Genomic DNA, 25,449 nt, shown 5'->3' with positions numbered 1-25,449 from the left:
GGATAATTTTCGAGGGAAGGTTTTCCTGACACGCTGCGAATCTTGACAGCTCGCCGCGATCGAGTAGTGTAACATGATCCAATGTTAGATATCGCGGAGACAATGTATCTAGGTACTAATTTGGAAGTAAAACTTTTTTATTTGTGACATTTTTAAAATTTAACTTTTTCTAACATATGATCTTTCTGATTAAAATGAGGCAGGACACGACATAATTTAAATTATACCTATTTATTGATATATATCATTAGAATTTTATCATTTATTGATACAATTATCATGTATTAAGTAACCAAATATGCTGCAAATTATATCGTGTTTGGTGTCACTTTCATCAGAAAAATTTAAGAAAAATTTTGTTGTTAAAAGTTTCATTGTTCACAAATGAAAAATAAAAAAGTTTGATTTCCGAGTTAAAGATATCAGCTTATCGCGCGCCTTTAATATTTGCTGAACACTTTGATTTTCAGTGCCTCTTTCTCATTAACTCGCATTGTCGTTTATTTCGTTCGGCATGTCTAAGATGTCAGTTTTAAGGAATAGAATCGTTTCTATCTCCGCATAATTGCAATACTTCCGATTTTTATGCAGTTATCGAATGTTTCCTGTATTTATGTATAAAAGTTGCTATAAAATATTATACAACAATATCAAGTTTGGTCTCATTTCAATCAGGGTCACTCGGTCCATATGACCGATAAAAATGAAACCACTCAAGTCGATACCAGTGACAATGCTGCGATAGTAACGATTACTGCGCAAGTAATGATTTTAACGAAAGATGTTTCAAATAAAAGGTGAATGGTATCATCACGTAGGAGACACAAGAAATCACGAAATTGACAGATTTGCTTACCTATGTTGATAAAACATATTGGTGTGGACTTTCCTTCGATGTATTGAGTTGAAGTTAGAGTTTGAGCTGGTCCCATCTTGTTGTTAATGTTCTGGAATGGTAATATAAATTCGTCTATGGCTAGTTTATCGTTAGTGACGTTGTATTGATATTTTGTAAGGGATAGAAGTCCGATTATTCCATCCTCGATTAGGTGAAAGTTGTTAGGGACTACGTGGAATTGGTGATTTTTCTTGAGCATGGTTAAATTGCAAATTTTGTCGGTGGTGTGTTTATCATTTCCCATTAGGAAAATCTTTGGGCTAGAGGTTTGGACGTCCAGCGAAGCCTTTTCTTTTATAAGGTTTATTCCTGCTCCGGTATCAATGAGAAATCTGGCTCTTCCTCCGTCTCTTTGTTGCAATACGATTAATAATAATCTTCCGGTAGTGGTGCAGTTGACTCTCGGTACGTTTCTTCTGGATTCTCCGTTTGGTTTACTCGAGGTGGGATCTTTCCTTGGTTGGCGAATGGAGAATTTCGAGAGTGACAGATCTCGACTGTGTGTTCGATTCGTGAACACTTGAAACATTTTAGTTTCACGCGGTCACCTGATGGTTGGCTGAAAGCTCGTGGTTGTGGATCGGTAGTGTTTCGTTTGGATACGGGCGTAGTATTATCAAATTGATTCTTTGGGCGGTTGACAACACGATTTGCTTCTCGTAACCATTGTTCTTTGTCGGCTGCTAATTGTTGGGCGAGGTTCAGGTTTTTCGGATCGCTAGCTAATAACAGCTGTCCTATTTCGTATCGTAAATTGAGCAAATATGTCTTTACTGCTTCGCGTTCTTCAATATCCAAAGCTACGCGTCGTTCAGTCGGCTCGCGGTTTTCATGTTGAACTGCATAATTTAACTCATTGAGCTGTCGTCGAAATCTGGAGTTGAAAGATTGTACGCTTTCTGTTGTTTCCTTGTTTTAAATTTTTCAATTTGTTCCTGCAGTAACTGCTAGTGGTTGATACTAATACGTATTGTCTTAGACATGAATATAAGTCTTCGAACGAGTTAATCTTCAGGTATCGTATATTTCTCTTCGCGTTGTCGGTTATCTTTTCGACGAGTATAAGGTCTAATAGTATATCCTTATCACTTGCCTTGCACCTGGCTCGTGCTTTGCGGACTGATAGGATAAAGTCTTCAATACCTATGTCGTCTCGACCCCGTAGTGTCTCAACAGTACGTATGACTTTTTCTGCTCGGAGGCCTCGTTCTTCGTCGCAGTCATTTCTTGGTCTAATTGTAACGTTACTAGTCGTAGTTCGTGGTCTTTGTAAAGCGTTTGGTCCGTCAGTTTTGTCATGTGTTACGTTATCGGCAGTGGTTTCTAAATGGGTTCTCATTTGTGGCTGGTTGGTTTCGGTGTCGTATTTCAGTTCCATAATTTTTGTAAGATTACGTATTTCTTTGCCGCAGTTTCTATAGTTAGTTTCCATAAATTCTTTTATATTTGCAATGTTTTGATCGTTACTATTCTAAAGCTTCTGAACTCGTGAGTTAGGCTTTGAAATTGTTCAATCAAAGTAGCAATTAGTTCGTTTTGCTTTGCGATACTCTTGTCAGTTGGATTCATGTTGAGAGATACGATACTTTCAGCAGGAGAAGAGTCGTTATCTTCAGAACGTATTTCGGCTCTACTGTTTCGATAATGTACGACAGCCAACTTACCGAGACTCTTTGTGGATCCTTTTTTCGATCAAGAAGGTGACCGTGGTCCTTCGCTGTAGAATCCGTCGAGTTCCCGTTGAAGTTTCTTCTTGATGCGTTATATGGATCCTGCCAGAGATCGCCAATTTTGTCACGTATAAGATACAAGAAATCACGAAATTGACAGATCACCGGTGATCTCCTCGCGCCGTAGTTCGAGCGTTTCACAAATAAGGTAATGTAGGATCCTTACTACAATTAGTTTATTCACAATAAATGGATTAAACAGATGTTGGTTAAACAGGAAACTATGGTCGTTTATACAATATACTATACTATATACAATATACTATATACAATAACGTACTATAATTTAGACAGCTAAATAGTTAATTTGCAACTCTCGTCACCACGGATCCAACGCTCTCCCTCGCGCGGACCACACTCTCTCGATAACGCTAGCAACACTATCTTCGTTTCTTCTCGATTCTCACTCTCTGGCTTCTTAACTCACACTCTCTGATTTCTCAACTAACACTGACTTTGTCCCTTAGCATCCCTTTATCTTTTGTCTTAGCCCCACCACACACGTGTTCCGTGATTATAAAAACAAGAAGGTTGAGCCGGAATACAACTATTAACCTTCTTTTTATTACACTTTATTATGCATTTAATTGACAATTTAATAACAATTGAGCATACACTGAATTGGCACGTATAAATTACACTTTACTCTAACAACTTTATATAAATTAAGTAGGCGACTGATCTAAGGGTAGTAACCGGGTAAAGAGACTGTTCTGGGTAACCGGGTGACTGTTCGAAAGATGAAAAATCAGTAAAGTTTAGCGACGATGTTGTGGCGGAGGAAAGCTAGTGATGGGTGGGTCTAAGGAGACGAAAAGAGCTGATTTGTTAAGGACAAGTTTTCATTAGGAGAGTGAGGGAAATAGACTTCGCTGTCAATTGGCTAATTTTCTAGGTTGGTGGGTGAGGAAGGGTGCTAATCGCCCCTGAGAGAAAGTTGTTAATAGAAGATACCGAATGTGAGAAAAACTAACTTTCCTGTATCTTCCCGTAGTAGACAAAAATGTAAAGAACACTCGAAATAAAAGATGCTTGTTTGGTCTGAAGGATCTTAACCGTGAAAATGCCAAGATTTATGGTTGGTCCTTAAGAATATTGATGGTACACAGCAAGGATGTGTAGACATCTCTGGTTGCCATCTTGCCCTCGGTGTGTGGCCTGGTCTTTAATGTGGATTGGTATGTGGTTGATGTTACAATACTATAGTAAAAATCCGGACTTTAGATATAATAGTAAAATTTATTGTACGAATCCAACAGAGTAACGATTCAGAGTGTTATAACAAAAAAGGTGCTGAATGCTGATTTGGAAGGGTTCTTATACTAAAGTTTGGTCCCTCTGGAGGGGCTATCGTGAGGTGTATATCAGACGCGGCTATTCTGTTACTATCTGATTATTGTTTTGACGGCTGTGGTATGCAGGATGTTTTGTCTACCGTATCACTATTTCTGAGCGTGTGACAGTATCGAAGGGGGTATAATTTTATGTGATCATATGTTTTGTAGGATACAGGATGTAGGATAGAGGACATATGGAGATCAACTTTGCTTTTTTAAATGACATTATATATTCTTTTTTACATATGATTCTTTGAAATATTCTGCGTCAACAGGTTTAAGGAACGATATTAAAGAAATTAACAATTCGTTAAATATTTTAAATTGGTACCTTCTTTCTCCTCCACTGAATTATTGAATAATTTCTAGTTTACTTCTATTTTATTTAGACGTACATGCAACAACAGTTAGGATAATTCATTCATCATCTCACTAAACAGCATATTAAATATATTGCAGCTTTTTCGAGGGCGGCACAAAATTAAAAATACTGCTGAACTGTGGTTTATTTTCATTTCTAATTGTATAACATCGGTAACTGTAACGACTATATCTTCAATTTGTGACAAGTTTTATGTACGCATAATTTCATTAATTTGCGCGCTATTTTAATACATTGAGCGTAATTTGTATCCGCACGAATACAAGCAACGTTTTTTAATTTGATCGCTACTAAAACGTGTACTTGAATGATTCCGTGTTACAATATATTGCAATGTAATGCGATCAAATATTAAATTGTTGAGTGATACATCGAAAAGGTTGCAATATATTTAATATGCTGTTTAGAAAGCGAATGAATGATTCTAATCGTTGTTGCATGTGTCTAAATAACATATAAATAAAATACAAAATATTCTGTACTTCTTAAAATATTTCTGAGTCGGAAATATTTTTCTTTTCACATTTTTTAACGTAACGATCAATATTACACTACCAAATCAAATAAAATTATTTTTATTGCCATTGAAAAGGCGGCAATTTATTTCGATTTATTTCTTATTTATTCCAATTCTTAATTCCTATTAATAAATAAAAGATTGTCTGGGCTGTGCAGCCTCGGATGTACATAAGAAACAAACCTGTTGCATTGGACCACCGACATTATGCTTTGAACAGTGATACAGAAGGATATTTCTATAACTTAATAGCATGTTACATTTGCAATAAAAGTAGATTTATGTCCGAATTCGCAGAACAAAGTTTCTTGTGACGGAATCGCTAGTTGAATCTTATATTGAGAAATACGACCGTTGAACAGTTTGCTTATGCAAATTATTCAAGCAACACTTACCCAGGCTGTTGATTTGAATGCAATATACAAAGAAGCGATTAATAACGAATGTTCGAAAGGTCCAGTTATGATTTATGCCGATAAAACCAAGTAGATTCATACGAAGACTTGCGTTGTCGTCCGTCGAATATTGCGGACAATTTTGCGTTCCGCATTTTCTTTGCCCGTTGAGAAAAGCACTACTGTGACCAATCAGCGAATGAGAGAAGAGAGGAATTGAAGGAGAGACGAAAGTGGCGTCATGTAAGCTGGTTGATTATCGATGATATATCATTGGTATCTTACGAGAACTTGCGATAATTCATTTAAGAACCTAAAATTTATTTGGTGACATAAATGTATTTCTTTTTAGTAACATCATGCAACTATACTCAGTGTTGGTGTTTCGTGTAATCACAGTGATGTGCCGTAAAAATTAATTTACGACATCAATTTTTATGCTGCAAACTCATCGTTAATATGAGGCAAACGGGCGATACAAAGTTTATGGACCTATTAAATAATTCACGTTTTTGTGACGATACAACTTCTCAACTAGGAATACTATACGAGAGAAAGCGAGTTGCCCTAACCGCAGAGCTTGAGGATAGTGCAACGGTAAGTACATTCCCGACAGAAAAATTAGTGGACAGATATAACGCAAAAATATTCGATGAATTAACGAAATCACGTCGTATGTACATTATTAATTCAGCAGACTGGCTACTATGGCAGCAGATGGCTACGTTCCAATATCTCTGGTAGTAGCAACATTTCAGGCAACGAAAGGTTATAGGTTACCCATTATCCTAAGTTGGGCAGTAACCGCATATGCATTAGAAGGGACTACGCTAAACAGGGCTATAATTGATCTTGGTAAAAAGAATTTTGCATAGGATCAGTGTGAAAAGTTTAGATATGCGAATATACTTTACCTTTGAAGTAACCGCGTAAAAAGGAGATTTAGGTTAAAAGATTCGTGATACGATTGTAGGATTACAACATACTGCTATTAGGAATACTACTTATGGATTACATTTATACAATACAAATCAAGTGTTGTTGGGAGTATATGTAGGTACGTAATTAACAATGAGTAAGCATGCATACACTGAGACTTTTTAATATTCTTTATTTTTCCATACAACCATTCGTAGTTTCTTCAAAAAACGTATGAACGGAATACAACAGTGCTACGAAATCTTGACTACCAAATATTTGAATAATCCCTGAGCACGCGTTCTCTCCTCCTTTTTTTTATTTCCTTCGTGAATTCATTTCGCAATATCGATAAAGGTTACAATCAAGGTGGAACAAATAAATGTGTCCATAAATTATCTCGGTTAATATCATATTAACATTACGCTTTTGCACAATATTCGAATGAACGTGGAATATATTGATAATGCACGCTATCATCTCTGTCGTTAAATACAGTGGCTGCAAAAGGTATATTTACATAGCCGTATTTTCGGATTCCATTTCCATAATATCATATTTTTGTAATCATATAAGTACTACTAAATGATACGAAATTTATTATAATTGGATATAATTAATAGATATATAAAAGCAATAATAAAAGCAGTGGTGTACAAACACATTTAATCACTATACGTTGGAAATATCGACGATTTAAATAGAGAGTTCAGTATTCAGTGTATTTCATTGAAATACGTTGTCAAGGCAAAGATTTTGAACAATTTTCCCTATACGCGTTAGTGTCGATTGACCACATTTTTCAAGATACTCGCAAGAAACTTCAGTCCAATTTACGTTACTTGTATATTTCTCAACCTAAGTCATTTTCAATGATCATGTTTACTCACAATAAAATAGAGAAATCAATGAATTAGATTTGGTTTAGATAATTATTCGCTAACCTTATCGATTAGATAACGTTACTGTGAAATAAATTAAGGTATTAAATGATAAGACAGATATAATTCATATTAAGCTTTATATTACATTATCATTATTCGAAATTGGAAACACTCCAGCCATGATATTGAAAAATGCAACTATTCGATTATCAAAATCATATTGTTGTCGAAACAGAAACTTTGCGAATATCTCAAAAATTAAAGCCGAGTGATGGTAATATGTTGACCTTGACAATACATTCCAAGATCATTGAAATCGGCGAGGTAGACCGCTTCATAAATAATGATATTTGATTCAATCACAATGCGTCATCTTGTGGAGTATTTGAGCTATTTCTAAATTTACAGGAATATATCAACTATACTATCAACTGGTCGTTTTGGAAGAATAAGATAGTTTGTAAAGTTCACTTATTAGGGCGCGGTCGAACAACATATACGAGGAGTGGCCAAAAAATGAGAATAAGATATAGAATAACATTTTTTCGTCCGAGCCTGAGTTCTCGAGAAGATTGAGTTGGAAAATTTAAGTATATTTTAATTATGGTTAATTTCGAACTGGACAGGGTTAAATAATCGGCAGGAGGATATTCTACGCGTGAAAATAAGCTTAAAAGGTAGAATAACATTTTTTCAGAAGACGCTTTGTTTCCGATGGAAATAAATTTCAAAATTTGTCATGCGGGTGTTCTAACAATAAGTCAATTCTTAGCTAAACACATTCAAACTCTATTGTCTTGAAAACTGAAGTCTTAAGCGGAAATATTTCATTCTACATTTTCTACTTATTTTCGTACCTAGAATAACATCCTATTAATTGTTTTCTCATATCCAGTTGGCAATTAGCCCAGTTTAAGTACACTGAACAAATTTTTGAACGGTTTCCTTGAAAACTAAGCGATGTATGAAAAGATCTTATTTTATATTTTCTTTTTACTTTTTTATAGGGAATCATTTCACGCCCGTTTCTAGAAGAAAGCGGTGAAATAGTTAAACACGCCTACAATGTGCTATACACATATAATTCTGTATAAGGTTAAAAAGTAGAAGGGACGATAAAAGTTGGCTAAGATGATAGACGAAATAGACATTATCCAAGGGAGAGTTAGGTATTATTCGAATTTTTCGAATAAATATTTATCCAACATAATTATCCGAATCAATTTCCTTTAATAGAGCAATTCATCCGAACAATATTTACGTCTTATTTTTTAGAGACCTGAAAATCATAGTGGTGTAAGTTAGTCCACCACTAGTTTTCGCAAAATAATGGTTTGGATCTACTATTACAACGAATTTGTTATATTCTTTCAAGTTATGAAAACGTATACTGGAAGAGAATAAAGTTATTTAATCGTAAAACATAGTTACTTGTGAAAATAAGGGGATGATACATTTACAGGTTGAAATACATGACTAAATTTAAATTCTCAAAATCTTGATCTATACAGCGAGTAACAGAAGCATTCATCGTGTTAAAATTATACATGTAATAATTGTGCAAATAATCATTTGTGATATTATAAAAATGAAAATGGAACTTAACATTTGAAGAATTGTATTTTATACAAAATATCCATCGTAGATTGAAAGTATTTTTATAACAGAAATCATAATAATTTCTTGGTTTATATATTTTTATCAATGAGATCCTAAATATCGTTCTTCTTATCTTCGTATAGTGGAAATTCTTCGTATTAATAATTATTCGAAAGTAGCATAAATCGCATCATTATCAAAAATATATCGTCTAAAATGGCACAACTTAAAATATGAACAGGAGGTTAACAATCGTGACACACTTTGCATCATCACCTAGAGTGTGCTCCTTATTTTAATGTTCTTTTTATCACTCGTTTTTAGCCACAAAAATTGAATACGTATTTAGATTTATTTACCGAAGGTAGCATACTGAATCTATATCTACTATATCTAACCGAAATCTAAAGAAACGATGTAATGCTAGATAATATAATTTTTAAAGTAAAAAATTATATCAACACGGACGCGTTAGACCATCCAAAAAGTTTATACCTTGAATAGACATTTATTTAGATCTTTAAATTCTACAAAACGTGGAATCATCCCTCGCTCCATAATACTTTTCTATGCTTTTAGCAAAGATATGCCATCATTACAAAATCTCTTTGTTTTTTCATAAAAGTTTCTTTTAATCTTGTCTTTGTTTTAAATGTAACTAATTTGTAGGATCAAATCATTACCTTTTTAAAACCGATCAAGTCACAAAAAACAATAATCAAGATATACCTCAAACGCGGTACGATGCTTTCAATTTTATATATCGTTAATAATAATTTGTTTGTTCAGGAAGATCGAAGAGAATTTACAATATTATTGTCGATATCATTGCTCGTATTTCAGCTATTTCTATAAACTGGAAACTATAAATCTGATCGTTAAAAATTATTCATTCCAACTACTTATTTTTGTCTTCCAAAGTCTAAAGTCTTATTTAAAGTAGGAAAAACAGCATCATAATCACTGTCGAGCATCATAATAAAATTATCAAGATAAAAGAACAACATTTTGTGTTTCTGCAACATTCTTATAGCGATAACACAAAAAATGCGATTTTTTAGTTTTGTCACTACTGAAGCAAGTTTGCGATATGTATATTGGTACTTTGTTCGTTCACGATATGATAAAAATAAACATTTTGTCATTTGTCCGAATGAATTATCATAGAAATACGTTTTTATGTGGTGATAAATACTTATACGAATAAATTCTTATTCGATTGGGTATTTATTTCTTAGTTGCAAATAGAACTTTATTCTTTATTCTTATCCGTTATCTGTTATCGGGATAAAAATTTATCTAATACTGATTCGAGGATAAGCTTTTCTTTTCTACAAGTATGTTGAGCATTTCTTTCAAAAACGACGTATATTGGATACGATTTTATACATTATCCAGGGTGTATAATAATGCAGTGTTAATTTTTCATATTCTTTACTGTTCGTGATAATAGATAATGATTTATACTAGAAACTTGTAGCTTTTTTTTATTGTTGAGTTTTTTAAGAGTCTGCTGGTTCCATGAGAAAAATATGAAATATTGCTTTTAATTATTAACTTATCATTAGTTTATAAGCTTTAATCAAATGAAATATTAGATCATCCTACGTAGTCGTTGTTTATCAGATGAAAATAAAAAATTACCTGTTCGTAATCGATCGGTGATGAATCTTTCCGTACTTTCCTATTAAGATTTTGATTCCAATTTATTAAAACTCCGATAATAAGAACTCTCATTGTCTCAATCTGAATTCTAGTGGTGATACTGTACTTTAATAATAATGTAAATGGTACTAAATAAAACATGTGTGTAATCGCATGTTAGTGACAACGCATCTTTGTGTCGATATAATGCTATTAACTTATAATGCTATATAGTGTTATATAATAATATATAATATGATAATTTATAAATGATTTAAATATAAATAATTAATATTATGATGAGGCAAAATTTTCTATCGTAATACTACACACACGTCTGGGTGTTAATATTTGACAGAAATACAAAATTTAATGATTTTATTTATATTCTTCAGCTTTTCCAAAAATTTGTTTGTTCGGCACTAATACTTTTTAGCCATAAATAAGTTCGTAAATTGTTGTAGGAAATGCTATAACAGATCGATTACTGTGTTAAGAAATGTACGGTTTCACTCAAAAGAATAAAGTTGATGCTTGTTCGGTTTCATTAATTCACGAAAATTCAAACTGGCACGAGGTTTACGACACGGTCGGAGACGATTGTTTATTTTTGAGAGAAAGCTTTAACTCTTTACCATCTGGGTAGCAATACTCAAATGGCACCAAACTTTAAAGTAATTTCGACAAACAGCATATATTTCCAAATTTTATATTTTCGCCTTTCTTTGCCTCGATAGAAAATTGGGAAATGCCGTGACAAATCTCACCACTGAAATCCACTTGCAACAGTATTTCATGATCAAAGAATTTGTCTCTCAGAAACTGCAGAGTCGCGCGCGACTGCCAGTTGTGTGCGACCAGTGGCAAATGGAAAGACCCTATGTCAATATGCCACTGTCTAAAGTTGATTGAATACGCGAGATAGTTCGCTAATGGCAAACGACCCGGCGTTGCATTGAAAAAGAATAGAGACTCCGTACCACGTACCGAATGACTGCATGGCACTTAGCTCAGAGCCTCGAAACAGCAAAGTTATCTCGCATGTGTCAGAAAAAACAAGTAGTAAATAGTAATCTGTCAAGATCACAGAAATCATTATAATTTCTTAAGATTTTCATATTTTTGGAACAGTTTTTAATGATTATTAAACAATAATTTCATTAACAGTAGAAAACATTCTTTGAAAAATAAAATTTGCCGCTTAAAGAGTGTCATAAGTCGTTGAAATGCGTGTATCGTCCATTTCGGAGCTTCGAATGGTCGATAAATTTAAAATGCATTGTTAACGAAGCGTTGCCGAGAATAGAATGGGGACGAAATCAAGCACCGATTTGTATTCACCGTAAAAAGCACATGTATTATTCATGAAGGGACATTAAGCTAACCGAATATGTAAAATGAATGTACAAAACGCATTCGATGTAAGCAAAGAAACTTTTATATCAAACTTTTGCACAGATTTCTGTTAATACTCAAGTGTTTAAACGATGTTGCATTTCACTGTGTTTGTAATACATATTATTGTGTATGTATAGCATGATAGCATTTAGGTATGCAAACTCATATTCTTATGAATATAGTTAAAAGAAATGAAACCTGGCTAGAGAATTGTATTACTTACTAAATATCATAGTATGTATTTTATTTTAGGTATTTTATATATTTGTGCATGTCATGTGCGTTCTGTATATTTTCCAGACCTTGAATATAAATGCATAAAAATTGGCAGTATACTGATAAATATTTGAGACTTTTGATGAACAAAACATCAAATTTCAACAAAATATCATTACGAAATATAATCTTTATTGCGAAAAGAAGCTGTAATTAAACCGTGAACGTTGCACATAATATATACAAATATATAATATATTCAAAGTATAGTATTCATTATAATATTTGATGGATGGTATAAATCTCTGGTTAGATTCTATCTTTTAAATTGTGTTCATAGAAATATGAATTTGTATGAACATTCGCATTTTCACTAGCTATCATATGACCAATAACTGAAATATATCCAAACTGAATGATGTTATAATTATTTATATTAAAGAATTGATAAATAGTTTATAAATTACAATACTGTATATGCAATTCTCTTTGAATTAGTTGAAATTTTCTCATTATAAAAAGATATAAAACGTATGTTACAAATGTATTCAAATTAATAAAGTAATTTTATAAGTGTCGCAGAACTATACATATAATGAATAAACTTCAAATAATTACAAGGAATCTTACAAGGAGAGCTTGTTAGAATGATAAGTTCTTGAGTTTCTTTCGTCACAAATTCCCATAACAATAATCACGGAAAACGTATTTAATGCACCTATTTAATTTTCTTTACAGATGTTTTGCTTTATTCGCTTAAAATTTGAAACACAAAAGTAATAAATGACTAAACAATTTTATTTTCATTTTTTCAATATGAAATGTCATACCAATATATATTGTTCAGTCTACATAAAATTTTCCTGTGTTCATAAGAGAAAACAATCAGTTACAGTCTTTTATACGGATGGAAAATGATATTATCTTCAACGTACAATGGGTACGGATTTTAGGTATATCATTACTCAAAAGTAGGTGAATGCTTGCATATTCTTGACGAAACGTAATTTAGTTACAAAACTACAAATAGAAAAATCAAGAATGAATTTCCTGTGTATCAGAAGATAGTGGAATATTATGATACGATAAAATTTATGTTTAAGAGGTAACTACATAAGAAGAATATTGACATGTGTAAGTGTCAAGTATTATGCATACAATAGTTTTGTTATTTATTTAGCAATTTATTATTCTCAGGTTGTTTGAGTTATAAATAAGGTAAAGAAGATTTTTCCAAATTGACAGAAAGATTATTCTGATTAATTGGAGCAATAATATTCAAAACTGATCGACATTTCAACGAATCGTACATTTAATTTTAACATGCTACTGATAAGCTTTTAAATAAACAATTAAAATTTTATACAATATATATCTCTTGATTCTACGGAAAGATACTATTACAAATAATAATATTCTTGTATTGTTAATACAAATCGATCAAATTCTTCATATGTTACTTAAGACCGACAGTGTACATGTAAGTTTTTTTTATAATTATCATTTAAACTATTGTTTTTCAATTTAAAGAGAACGACAAATTTGTAAAGTTTACGTAAAACGAAATTTTCAAATCGAAATATAGTTGACTTGGTGCAGTGGGTCATTGAGTGACAGAATGATTCAGACGCTAACGCTATTTATAGAATACTGATAAAGGGTGATAGATATCATCATTTGGCTGAATTATTTGTCTCATTATTTTTTCTGTACTGTGTTGTCTACGGTTACGGTTTCAAATAAAAAAGTGAAAATTGCAAGAAATGCTATAGTATATCAAACGTCTGATTATAGTACAAAAATATTAGGTTGTCCGAAAAGTTTCTTTCGTTTCGTAAGACAATAATAGATGAACAGCAATTTCTGTTTTATTTCTGTTTTTATGTATAAAAAACATTGTGCGTCTATTATTTCCTTATAAAACGAAAGAAACTTCTCGGACAACCTAATAGAAATTAGGTTACACGTTGAATGTTACGAAGGCTTAAAGGATTAATAGAATACTTATTGAAAAAAATTTGAAAATATAATCTAAAAAAGAGTAGCTAACAATACGTGCAGGCGTAGACCTTCCTTTTACAGCTTAACTTTTCTCCCGAGTGCTATGATTTTCATAATAATACAGTACTTCCTGGACAAATGATAGCATTTCCATGGAAGTGTTTTCTGACATTGTTATTCGATAACGGAGATTTCAATTTGTATATTGTCCGATAGAAATTCATAGTACATTTGATTTATGTATGCATAATTTTCGCAACTCACTTAGGAAGAGTTATACGTTTAATTTAAATTGACGTTAACTTAAAACTAATAATAATTTATCTCGACGATAATTGTAAATTTTAAGCGAATAAGTAATAATCGTTTTAACAAAAACAGATAACCGAATAAATTGCGATCGGGTATATTGACGATACGAATCGTAATTACACAGAATGTCGTTTATGAAAGCATTTTGGAACGATAGAGGGTGTAAATATCTGTTCTTATGGGACACAAAACACAGTTGACATGAAAATTGCATTGACTTCTCTGAACATTTAATGCGTTCTCGTAATCCGCGATCGTGATAATGGATACATAGCAATTAAATTGGCAATGAATTTTCACAAGTATTTACGCCAACCAGTTTATATTGTCCGCGAATACTGCACAGGCGCGCGTAGTCTGCAAAACTGAAATACATCTGTTCTCTTGGCACGTGGAGTTAAACTGGAATATATTTTCCTTTTAAGATTTCATTTATTTGTAACAGCACACAATAATAAACTATATACGTTTTAACGGACTAGCTGAAAACCTGACACAAACTTCAAGAGCCAGAAAAGAACGAAACCATATGAGTTACTGGAATGAATAATAAGGAAATGGAGTGGAAACACTATTGAACATCATCTACACGCACATAATATCCACGCTACCAAATCAGCTGGTTGGCTCAACAGAGCCAGTTGTAAATGTAATGTAGTCATTAAAAGAAAAGATTTCATTTATATACCTAGCTAATGTAAATGGAATTGACTGTAAGCTTTTATACTCATAACAGAAATAACAGAAAGTTTAAAACTTACTAACAATTCTCCATTAACTAAAACAGTTTGTTTGGATATCATCCTTTCCATCATGTAACCTTGGTACATCCTTTCGGTCATTTTCGATCAAATTGTAATTTTCTAATGTTAGAAAATGTGCCAAGTCTGAAGAAAATATAACAAGATTTTTGTTAGTATACACAATTTTCTGTTTTAATTTTATGTTGGAAAACTTCTTCAAACATTAGAAAACCTTAGAAATGAAGGCAAAATGAAATATTCACGTTTTTATTTTAAAACATTAAAATAAAACTTATAGGAATCCTGTTTATCGTCTACAATTCTGTAAAATCTTCCTCGCATTATTATAGAAATTCAGTAAAGTGGAACTGCTTTCTTGACTCTCATAATTCTATTGATTGCAAGTGTTTTTTCTGAGATTCGAAATCAGTTTGCGAAGACCTTGATCAATACATATTTGGCAAGTAGAATGAATGAATGATTAAATATGTATTGTAGTATTGAAAACCTATGAAGTGGACGTTGGATAGTGGATTTAACTTGGGATTCGAAGTATATATCGAACGTTATATCCCATCACAAGGTGGCACAAACCTTGTAACGGAGATAATTGTCCCTGTTTCGTGTTCTCTTCAACGCCGTTTTTGCCAGAATGCTTGGTAAATTCTAATATCATAATAAGACCAAAATTGTAATACGTGTTAATAAATTTATATCTTTTCAACAGTCGTCTAAAAAATTACAATTCCTGAAAAAATAGTTCGCATCTTCCTTTATAAATTTCTTTTACTACTTTCTTAGATTATTATAACTGTTTGCTTCAACTCTTTCGGTGTTTGAATGTCGAAAATCGTTGTTTTCAGCCCGAAAAGTATGTGAAATTATTCATTTCTAAAATTCTCGTGGCGCTGACAACGTGTATACTTTCAAATTCTGTTGTGATTAGTTTGTTACACGGTGTAAATTTATTCAGACGATTCCTTCACACAGAATAACATGACCGAAAGAGCCAAGTATAACATTAACAAAATATATTTTTTGTCGTAGAATTATTCTCGGAATCAGACGCTTTTCAATCATTATGTACACAGAGTTTGGTTCTTTCGGAACTTTATGAGTAGTACGTTTAAAAGGAAGGAGTATTTTTTAATCTCATTTCTGGAACATTATACAGTCGGTATAAGTGCCACACTTAGATACGATTTTATATAAGAATTTCTATTTATTACCATATTGTGATTGAATATATGTCATATGCATTCAAGTACCCTTCGATACCTTGAAATTGAAACGATGACTAACTCCATAAATTTCAAGTATAGCATACATATTCTCCCTTGATAAGTCATACGTTTAACCTTCTCACACTACACGCAAGTAGCCTTGTATCCGAACACAACGTCAGGAGTTTTGCTGCAAGACGGTTGGTCCAATTGATAGGAAGCATTTTTATTTCCTTTGGGTGTGCATTTGGGAAATATGTGCTGCATCGCCGTTTCACATTCCGCTTCTTCGACGGACGCTTCTTCCTTCACGATTTTCTCAATATTGTTGCTACTTAAACGCCGTACCATTTGACTACCTTTCGCTGCTTCCTCGTCTTTCTCCAGAAAGTTACACATGCTGACGCGCCTCTCCCTCGACAAGGATTTGCCAAAAGAACAATTTGGCCTAGCCAAAACGTCCATTCTGTCAAAATGGTAGGCGCTGCCTGTGCGATCTCTCTGCAGCGGGTTGGCCAACACGTCCATTCTGTCGAACTGCCAGATTCTTCCGCCACGGTCTCTTTGCAACGGTCTGGCAAGTACCTCCATCCTGTCGAAGTGGCAGACACTCATTCCACGATCTCGTTGCCACAATTTCGAGGAAGCATCGAATTGACAGACACTCATTCCTCTGTCTCGAAAGACAGGCTTGGACGTTTCGATTCTGTCTAACTGACATATACTGGTCTTTCGTTCGCGTTGCAACAATTTCGTGGACTCGTTGGCTGACTTCAAGTTTTTTAACGTATCCTGTTCACTGCACGAGTTGTTCTCCGAAAACATCAAGAATTGAAGATCGAGCGCGCTTTTCGTGCGACGTGGCATACCTTGAGCGCCAGGCAGCAACGACGTATTAGATCCAATGAACACACTGTTTTGTCTCGGTCGTACTTGACCCGAAGCGTAATTTAATTCGTGTCCCGCCGGATAGTCCCCGCAGGGTATGTTACATTTCGAGAACGTGCGCCGATTCTGCGAACAAACGAACCAATGATTTACGAATCCCTTTAATTAACGATCGGAGCGGAGAAATTTTGCTCGATCGAACGTATTTGTGTATTCTGCGTTTGTTGAGATTTTGGGAAACCTTGAAATATGTTGTCAAGGTCATCATTCTGGAAAACATTTCCCTGTACATGTTACCACCGTTCAACTTCAGTTTCCGAGATATTCACAGAAAGCTTCGATTAAATTTACTCTCCACTACGCTATGGTCCCATTTTTATATAGCACAACCTAAACTTAACTCATTGATGCTAATCATCTCTAATATAAATAAAAAAATATAGATTTATATTTGGGTTATAGGGTTATAGGTTGGGTTAGTTTAATATCTAGCTAGCGTCATTTCATTTTTATTTCACTCGATTTTATCATAAATTCGTTTACTACAGTTTATTATTGCTTATATATACCAACAAACATATTCCTGTATATAATTCAAAAACCGAGACCGTGCGTGGTAATCACTATGTTGCGTATGGTGGATCGTGTATATGCTTCGTACGCATTACTTTGATGATGGAAATAAAGTGTCCTATTCTATATATCAATAAATTCATCGAAAATTATTTCACGCTACGCATAACCCATTACTTTTCTATTTTTATTTATGCAATATTAAAAATGGTTATCTCTCTCATCAATGAATCAAGTTTAGGTTAGATTATAAGTATAGGGATAAGTTGTTCAGAATGACGACCTTGATAACATATTTCAAGATCATCAAACTTGGTGTGATGCGTGCTGGTGAAAATAATTACCAACTACCAATATTTATAGAGCGTGTACCAAGATTTTGTAGCAAGATTTTGTCGGTATATTCTATGAGCATAATCAAGCAAAAGTAGTGTACGATCGTAGGTCATGTACAACTTTATTGAAAAGTCGTATATTGTCTATAGACATTATTCTTGCACGATAATATGTAATCGTTACTGTCTTCAAGAATACCGTTTCACGGTTCATGTTTCTCGTTCTATTAACCAATGACATTAACGTTTAATGATTGTGCGTTTTATGGATTTTTTATTTTTGCATACCTTTTTATCTTTGAATATTTTTCATGTTTTGTGTAAATAAAATTGCAGCTTTCCAAGTGTTTATTCGAGTTTTGATTAAACGAACTCAAAAGTAACTCATTTTTTTACTGTAGTTGTTCACTATCAAATTTTAGTTTAAGTTCAATTCAATTTTTACCTTTTTCATAATGCAACTTTGAAGTTAATGGACAGTCTAGAAATCTAGCGGACCGCCAAGAAATAAATATCGCCTATCTATAGTGTAGATACGTTGTACGTATGTGGACTGTACAGGATGAGATGTTCGGTCCTCCTTGAAAGAATTGTTCTTAATTTTAATTGATTTTCATTTCATTATAAATAAATTGGCGTTGAGAGAGTATTCCATCCCTATAAGAACCTTATAATTGCACAGGTCAGCTTATTTTAGCATATAAAATCAATTTATTTTCCATTCTAGTTTACTTTGAATGACCTTGTAAATATCGAAAAAAATAAAAGATACTTGAAAAGCTAAGAAAGAAATGTGAAAGTGTTTGCAAAAATGGAAAAACTTGTAACGTTTGAAGATGTACGATTAATAACATTAAAACACAGAAACATTTAATTGAAAATTATTCAGGTGTTTCGAGAAGTAGAAAAACTTTAATGAAATTGTAAGATAAATATCCAGGTTCTGATGTATAGTAGTGGTTTCCATAAATCAGCAATAAAGGGATAATATTATCTACGTGTGATATTATATTCATATTACGTGACATAAAGTTTTGAAACTTTAATGAATATCGTTATCGATATTTTAAGTTCTCATGCTGAAAGAAAGATTAGAGTGAAAGTAACGACGCCTTCTTACTTATGTATCTTATATATGAAGCGTTTATGCCATTAGAAAGATGACTTAGGCGGTTTGATGTCAAACAGAATACAGTTCAACGCAGCTCAATGTATCAACAAATTTGGATAAAGTATAGTATTCCGGGTTAAATAAGAGTTATTATTAAAGTAAGAGTTATTTTTTTCGCGGAAATAAACGCTTTTGAAAATTCAGCTGTATGAACATTTGCTCGACAAAGATCTTAATTGTAGAAATCTGCGTAGGAACGTGATCGTACAGAGAGGTAAGCGGTATGCGGTTAAAGCACGTAGTGGCACAGACAATGTCAATGCGCCAAATGCCAATTTTTTCGCTTACCGTTTTCTACTTTCTGTGCGGTCACGGAAGATAAAAAATACCCCAAAACTAATCCAATGCTCACGATTCAAATGCATTCAAAGTGAGCCATACCGTAAGTTAGGAGAACGAAATTTTAAAAAAGATAACGTAAGAACCCGCGAGGAGGTCACACGACAACAGGTTGATCGAAATTTTGTATGTCTTATTTTCGTGAAAAACGACCTTCGTTTTCGGCTTCAGCCACCTCAAAACCCCTACAAAGTGTCATTCCAGCCGAACATTTTGCAATCCGAACACTATACCCCAGCTGCAGATGTATTTAATTTAGCAATAAAAAAGATATAAAATCTCTAAATAATTAAAACAAAAAGTACATTTGTATTATATTACAGTATTCTTTGTAATTGTCCTTATATGATACATAGAATATTAATTATACGAGAAATCCTACTGTCCAGAAATTCCCTCAACGATCATGTTTCCCTATTAAATCGGATACTGGAGATTCTACTGTAACCAAAATTATAGCGTACCTTATTACACGAGTATAACATAGAGTATCATAAGAAAGCATAATATGTTTTCATACGAATTGATAGTATCTGGGGCATCTCATAAGATATTCCTGCTGTAAAAAGTGAAAAACCAGCGCTGACAAATCTGAAGCATCATCTACGCTACGATATCATTTGAACGTACTATTCAACTGAGAAGAGGATGTATGCTACGTAACTCAGTTGATGCTACTTGCCCATAGGAGTAATATACCATACAAGCTTCACGGAGCACGAATAGGGCGTATAATATGAAAATTTCTTCGGACGTGTCGAACGAACCTTCCGTTGAAACTAGATATCAATAATTTACATTCCACCATATCGATTGAAAAAAAAGACGGATATTCTTGCTCTATCGCAACTCGGATACATCAAGTCCAAGTTAAAGATAGCCCGTAAAAAACCTTGTTCAGTATTTAAAATAATATTGCTTTGAGAAAAGAAACTGTATTTTTAGTTGTGAATTGTGTTCACTGCGAATTATTTATATAAAATAGAGTAAAACTTCCCACATCCGAATCAGTAGAAAGAAAACAATTTTTTAATAATGAGACTTTCGGATAATAGAACAATCGCTTTCCTGGTACTTTCAGATCAAGAAAATTGTCAGCTTGTTTTAATATCTGAGTTCATATTTTTTGGCTAGTAAACTATATAAATTTTCATCGTCAACAGGTACATCGTCATTCTGATTTTTTGTTTTCGCTAAATAATAATTAGATTGTGAATATTTATACAAATTCACGTTTTTATTAATGTAATTAAAAGTCATTTGTCTCACTTAACAAATATTGTAAGGAGTATTACACATTGAATATTTTATATATTCTGGCATACTAGGTGCAGACATTTTTCATAAATGCATAAAAATCTACAGTCTACTAATAATATATGTAGTATCGGGAGAAAACCCTGACTAATTAGTAATTTATGGCCTATTTGACCATGGTATGCCGGAGCCAGGGTATAAAAGGTAGCCGTTAGTGAGTTGAGGAGCTTTGGTGTTGCCGGCGTTGTCGGGCTTTAGTGTTTCCAGCGTGATCGGAGTGTTGTCAGCGTTGTCAAAGAATGTGGTCGGCGTGAAAGAGAGTCGTTGTGATGAGAGGAGTTAGTGACGAATGATGACTGCGTGTATATAGACTGTATATAGACGGAGCATCGTGCTTGATTTTGTGTTGGCGTGAACGATATTGAAATAAACCTACCGTTACCAAACCTACTGGTACACTAATTCTTATTTCCTATATATATAATAATATTATATTATAATATATAATAATACTCTGATACCCTCAGGGTTACAGTTGGTATCCGTCACCTTACAGCCAACTTGAAATTTTATCAATGCATTCGTCTGATCCGCCTTTCACTCGCCGCTTTATTGAAACGGCTCTTAAAATATTATTTCTCTTTAATTTCTATAGACAAAACTATTTACATTATCAGTAATATATCGTCTAAACAGGAGTACTTGTAACAGAAGAAAACATTTTTTACCATTCGTTTAGATAACGGAGAATGAAGATTCGGATATGGCAAGCTCTATTGTATCTTCAAGCTGTTTTGTTTAAAGATTAAAGTGTCTTTAAATTGTGGGAAATGATGAAATTCTAAGACGGCACAAATCCATCAATCAATACATCGATAAACTCAGCTTATTTGTACATTTTCTTTAATTCATTATTAATCTTGTTGACATTTCTCGTGAGGATTGTCTATATACAAATCTTCATTACGTTCACATTTCTAACATAAAAAAATTTTTTTTTTGTCAACATTTTTTTGTAAGAAGGTTCGTAATGCTTATAAACTTGTGCGGTATTAAAATTTATTTAGTTATTTATTATGATATTTTCTAAGTTTGAGTGAGTTTTCTAAAAAAATGGTATTCAACAAAAAGAAAATGCTTATTTAAACTCAAGAACTGCCCTAAATTTTACTATCCGAGTTATTATTCGTAGTTTTTCCAGTGCGTGTAATACATTTCTGTATAAAATTTTGTATAAACTTCTGTATAAAATTCTGTATAAAATTACCAATTACCTTAAAAAATTGTACTAAAAAGACTGAAAACGTGGCTGCGAAAAATTTATTTTTCCAATACTGGGTTCGCAATGGAACCGTTTTGCTTCTCGATTTTTGAAGTGGTCATTGCAAGAATACGGTAAAGTAAGCTATACTTGACAGTAAAAATGTAAGATTCTTCGATATTGCGAAAAGTGGAACAAAATACGTGAAAGAAAGAAAGATGGATATTTTATCTGAAAGTTTTGAATTGTTAAGAACAAGTTTGGAAAGATTTGCTTGCAAGTTGAAGCAGTGGTGGGTTCAATCTCAGTATACACAGTCGTTGCTCTTTAAGCGTAGTGAGAAATGGTTGGAATTAGATTTCAGTGATCCTAATTCAGTTATCCTTATTCTTATACATGGGACAGATATAATACAACATGCTTTACTTTCTATCGGCTAATTTTCAGAAGAGGCGCAAGCAGCGAGACATAAAGATTTCAAGAACTGTAGGAATAAGAACCGCAAAAAAGTTTCAAGGATCGCTGCTAATAAAGATACATTTTATACACCATTTTTAACTTCTGATCCATATATGTCAGCATTAAGAATAAAATCATATAACAAGAATGTTAGAATTTAATCTCGAAATTAAGATTAATAATCTGTGGAAGACACAATGTTTGTGTTGAAACAATATTATGTGATATTTATTAAACAAAAATTGCAGGAAATATGAGTGAGCGTTGTGGAATGTTGACAGTTGGCTAGTTATTCTCAGACTGACTAACTTAGTGACCCATGGCCCTTGAAGAGGTTTTGAACTCCATTTTCTATGCAGTAATGAGTTTGATCTGTGTAGTTATCTGTGTGGCGGCACGTGCCACGGAACCTTCCAGTAGCTTCGCGATACAAAGCGCTACGCCGTCAAAGCGTGACACCGACGTGCCCGATGTTCCATCCATATTCTTACGCTTCTTCCGCCGAATTCTCGGAAGAGCATGCACGCGCCAGCCGCCGCGGTACATCTAACGAACGCACGCTAGTGGGGATATCGCTGAGCAGCGAAGGAAAGAATCCGTTCGATCAATCACCTCATCTGTATGCGATTAATATTGTTGTATTCCAACAAAGAATCATAAAATACTAGATGCTGAAGCTATAGAACTCATACATGAATAAAATGATGGAATTTCACGATTCATCAGCTCCATATACTATGTATATTTCTTCGGATGATTATATATTGTAGTATCGTAAATATAAAAATTAGTTTATTAATAATAAATGGATTAAACAGAAAACAATGGTTATTTAGCATGAACTAATCGTAACAACGTATTATAATTAATTAACAACTCTCGTCAACACAGATTCAACTCTCTCTCAACAACGCTAACAACACTATCTCGACAATGCAATCCGCACTCTCTAGCTTCTCAACTCATACTGCCGTTAATTCGTTTATGTCCCTTAGCAACCCTTTGTCTTTTGTCTTAGCCTCACATCCTTTGTTTAAGCCCCATCATGCACATGCTCAGCAACCGCTTGTTTATAATTCGCACGACACCTCAGGCCCCTCGTCCACGATACTGCAGCATTATATTATCATGTATTACTATTATATATTATTATTATTATTCTATTATGTATATGCATTATATATATATATAGAATAAACTAATATATTATAATATATATTTTATTTACAATTTTAGTCTTATTCTTCAATTAGGCAATACATTTCGATTGAAAACTGCCACAATTTGTAGTACTATCCAATATTTTTTATTTGTTTTAACGCGTTTAAATTAACTAAAAAGAATAGATACAATGTGAAATAAGGAGGTTTTCAAATTTATTTAAAGCTGTTCAATCCAAAAAATTAAAAAAAGGATTGTCAAACATAAAATATACTATTTACATCGTATTCAATTTAATTCGGATTATTTTTCAACACTTTTTAAATGAAATTTTATTTCAATATCTTGCATGGTTTGAAAGTTATACGAAAATGTCCCATAATTTTCCGATCTGGTTCATCGATCGCTACGAGAATTACAATCCCTTGTTCATAAACAGTTTTCATACTAGTTTCCAAGATTCCATCGAGTACTCGTGATATGAAAGTGGATACGTAAACAAAAGATCAGGTGTATTGAAAATCCTGTAGGATTTCCTTCTTGTACCATGTCATTTTATATTATTGTTATATTATTTATACCGCTATTATTATCCTGTCAAAACAGAACCAAAATATAATATGTGCGGTGGGGAAGCTACAATTAAATGTGGATGGTGCAAGAAATCTTTACGTCTTAAACATTTCTTTGCTAAGTACTACGATTATACACGGTATATACACTCTATTATAGATATGTTTCTAAATGTATAAAGAATACAAAGTGTACCTAATATATATATGCAAAATATCGAAAGTAAAATATATATATATTCTTGACTGTTCTAACTCTATTTAAAACAAGGATATAATTAAATAACCATATATGTCATCCGTATAAAGAAGAGAAATTCATGTTAATGATGAAAATCACTCGCAAAGCGACAAATATTCAAACCTTTCAAGTTGTAATTACGCAAACTTCATAAACTTTAAACTCAGTTTTTGACGATATGTTACAATGTTTAGAGGTTAAAAGGATCTGTATTTAACATTTGTTTGGTCTAGTTATGCTTCTGAAAATATGAACGTGTAGAAATCATGAAGCATGCTAGTTTTAAAAGGACTATTACGCACGATAACGTTGACGCGATTAGCCGGCTTTGACGCAAGCCCACTGTCAGGAAAAGCCGACTGACAAAAAAATAGAATATTTGTGTTAACTGGTTACACAACTATAGCAGACTTTGGATATTAATGTTAGCACGATATTTATTATTTGATATTTGATTCTTAGTATAGTATTTACAAGTCATAAGTCATATTTAAAAATAGTAGATTATAATAGTTTAAATGTACGTAGGAATATACGTACAAAGGAGAAAAATATATTATTACTATGTTATTGTCACGTCGATTCGGGGTAATTTCACGTTCCGCACATAAGGTGAGAGATTCGTATTTCCATTATGATCGTTATTACAAAATTTATTAGAAACTGACAGAGTAACGATACAGAATGTTATAACAGAACAGAATAGAATGTCGAGTACTGACTTGGGAGGTATTTTTATATCAAGGGTTTAGTTCCTGTGGAGGAGTTATCGCTGGATGCCGGTCCCATAGGGATTCCGTTACTGCTTAGTTATTGTTTTGATGGCTAAGGTATGTGAGATATAATTATCCTTTCGCTGCATTCCCACGGCCACCGTGACATTATCAATAGACACTACTTTAGATGTATAAATTAGTAGCTCTATAGGAAACATAGAAAATTGAAGCTATGATTTTGATCGTGTATTAAGAATACACCCATAATCAATAAATCCA

At 33.0% G+C, this 25,449-nt stretch overlaps 1 protein-coding gene across 1 annotated transcript in view; it reads right to left on the bottom strand.

Moving 5' to 3' along the window:
- Positions 1–14,649: 14,649 nt before the first annotated feature.
- The window catches only part of LOC100741410, a 53,001-nt gene continuing 42,201 nt past the window's right edge, over positions 14,650–25,449 (bottom strand). Inside the window, exon 4 of the mRNA XM_024370398.2 lies at positions 14,650–17,211. Coding sequence (XP_024226166.1) covers positions 16,342–17,211 — 870 coding nt within the window. The 3' untranslated portion in view covers positions 14,650–16,341. The remainder of the gene's footprint in view (positions 17,212–25,449) is intronic.

The sequence above is a fragment of the Bombus impatiens genome, unplaced genomic scaffold (assembly GCF_000188095.3).
Source record: "Bombus impatiens unplaced genomic scaffold, BIMP_2.2 scf_0043, whole genome shotgun sequence".
NCBI classification, from domain to species: Eukaryota; Metazoa; Arthropoda; class Insecta; order Hymenoptera; family Apidae; genus Bombus; species Bombus impatiens.
Note: the sequence above shows the minus strand (reverse complement) of the source record. Positions and strands in the feature narration are given on the sequence as shown.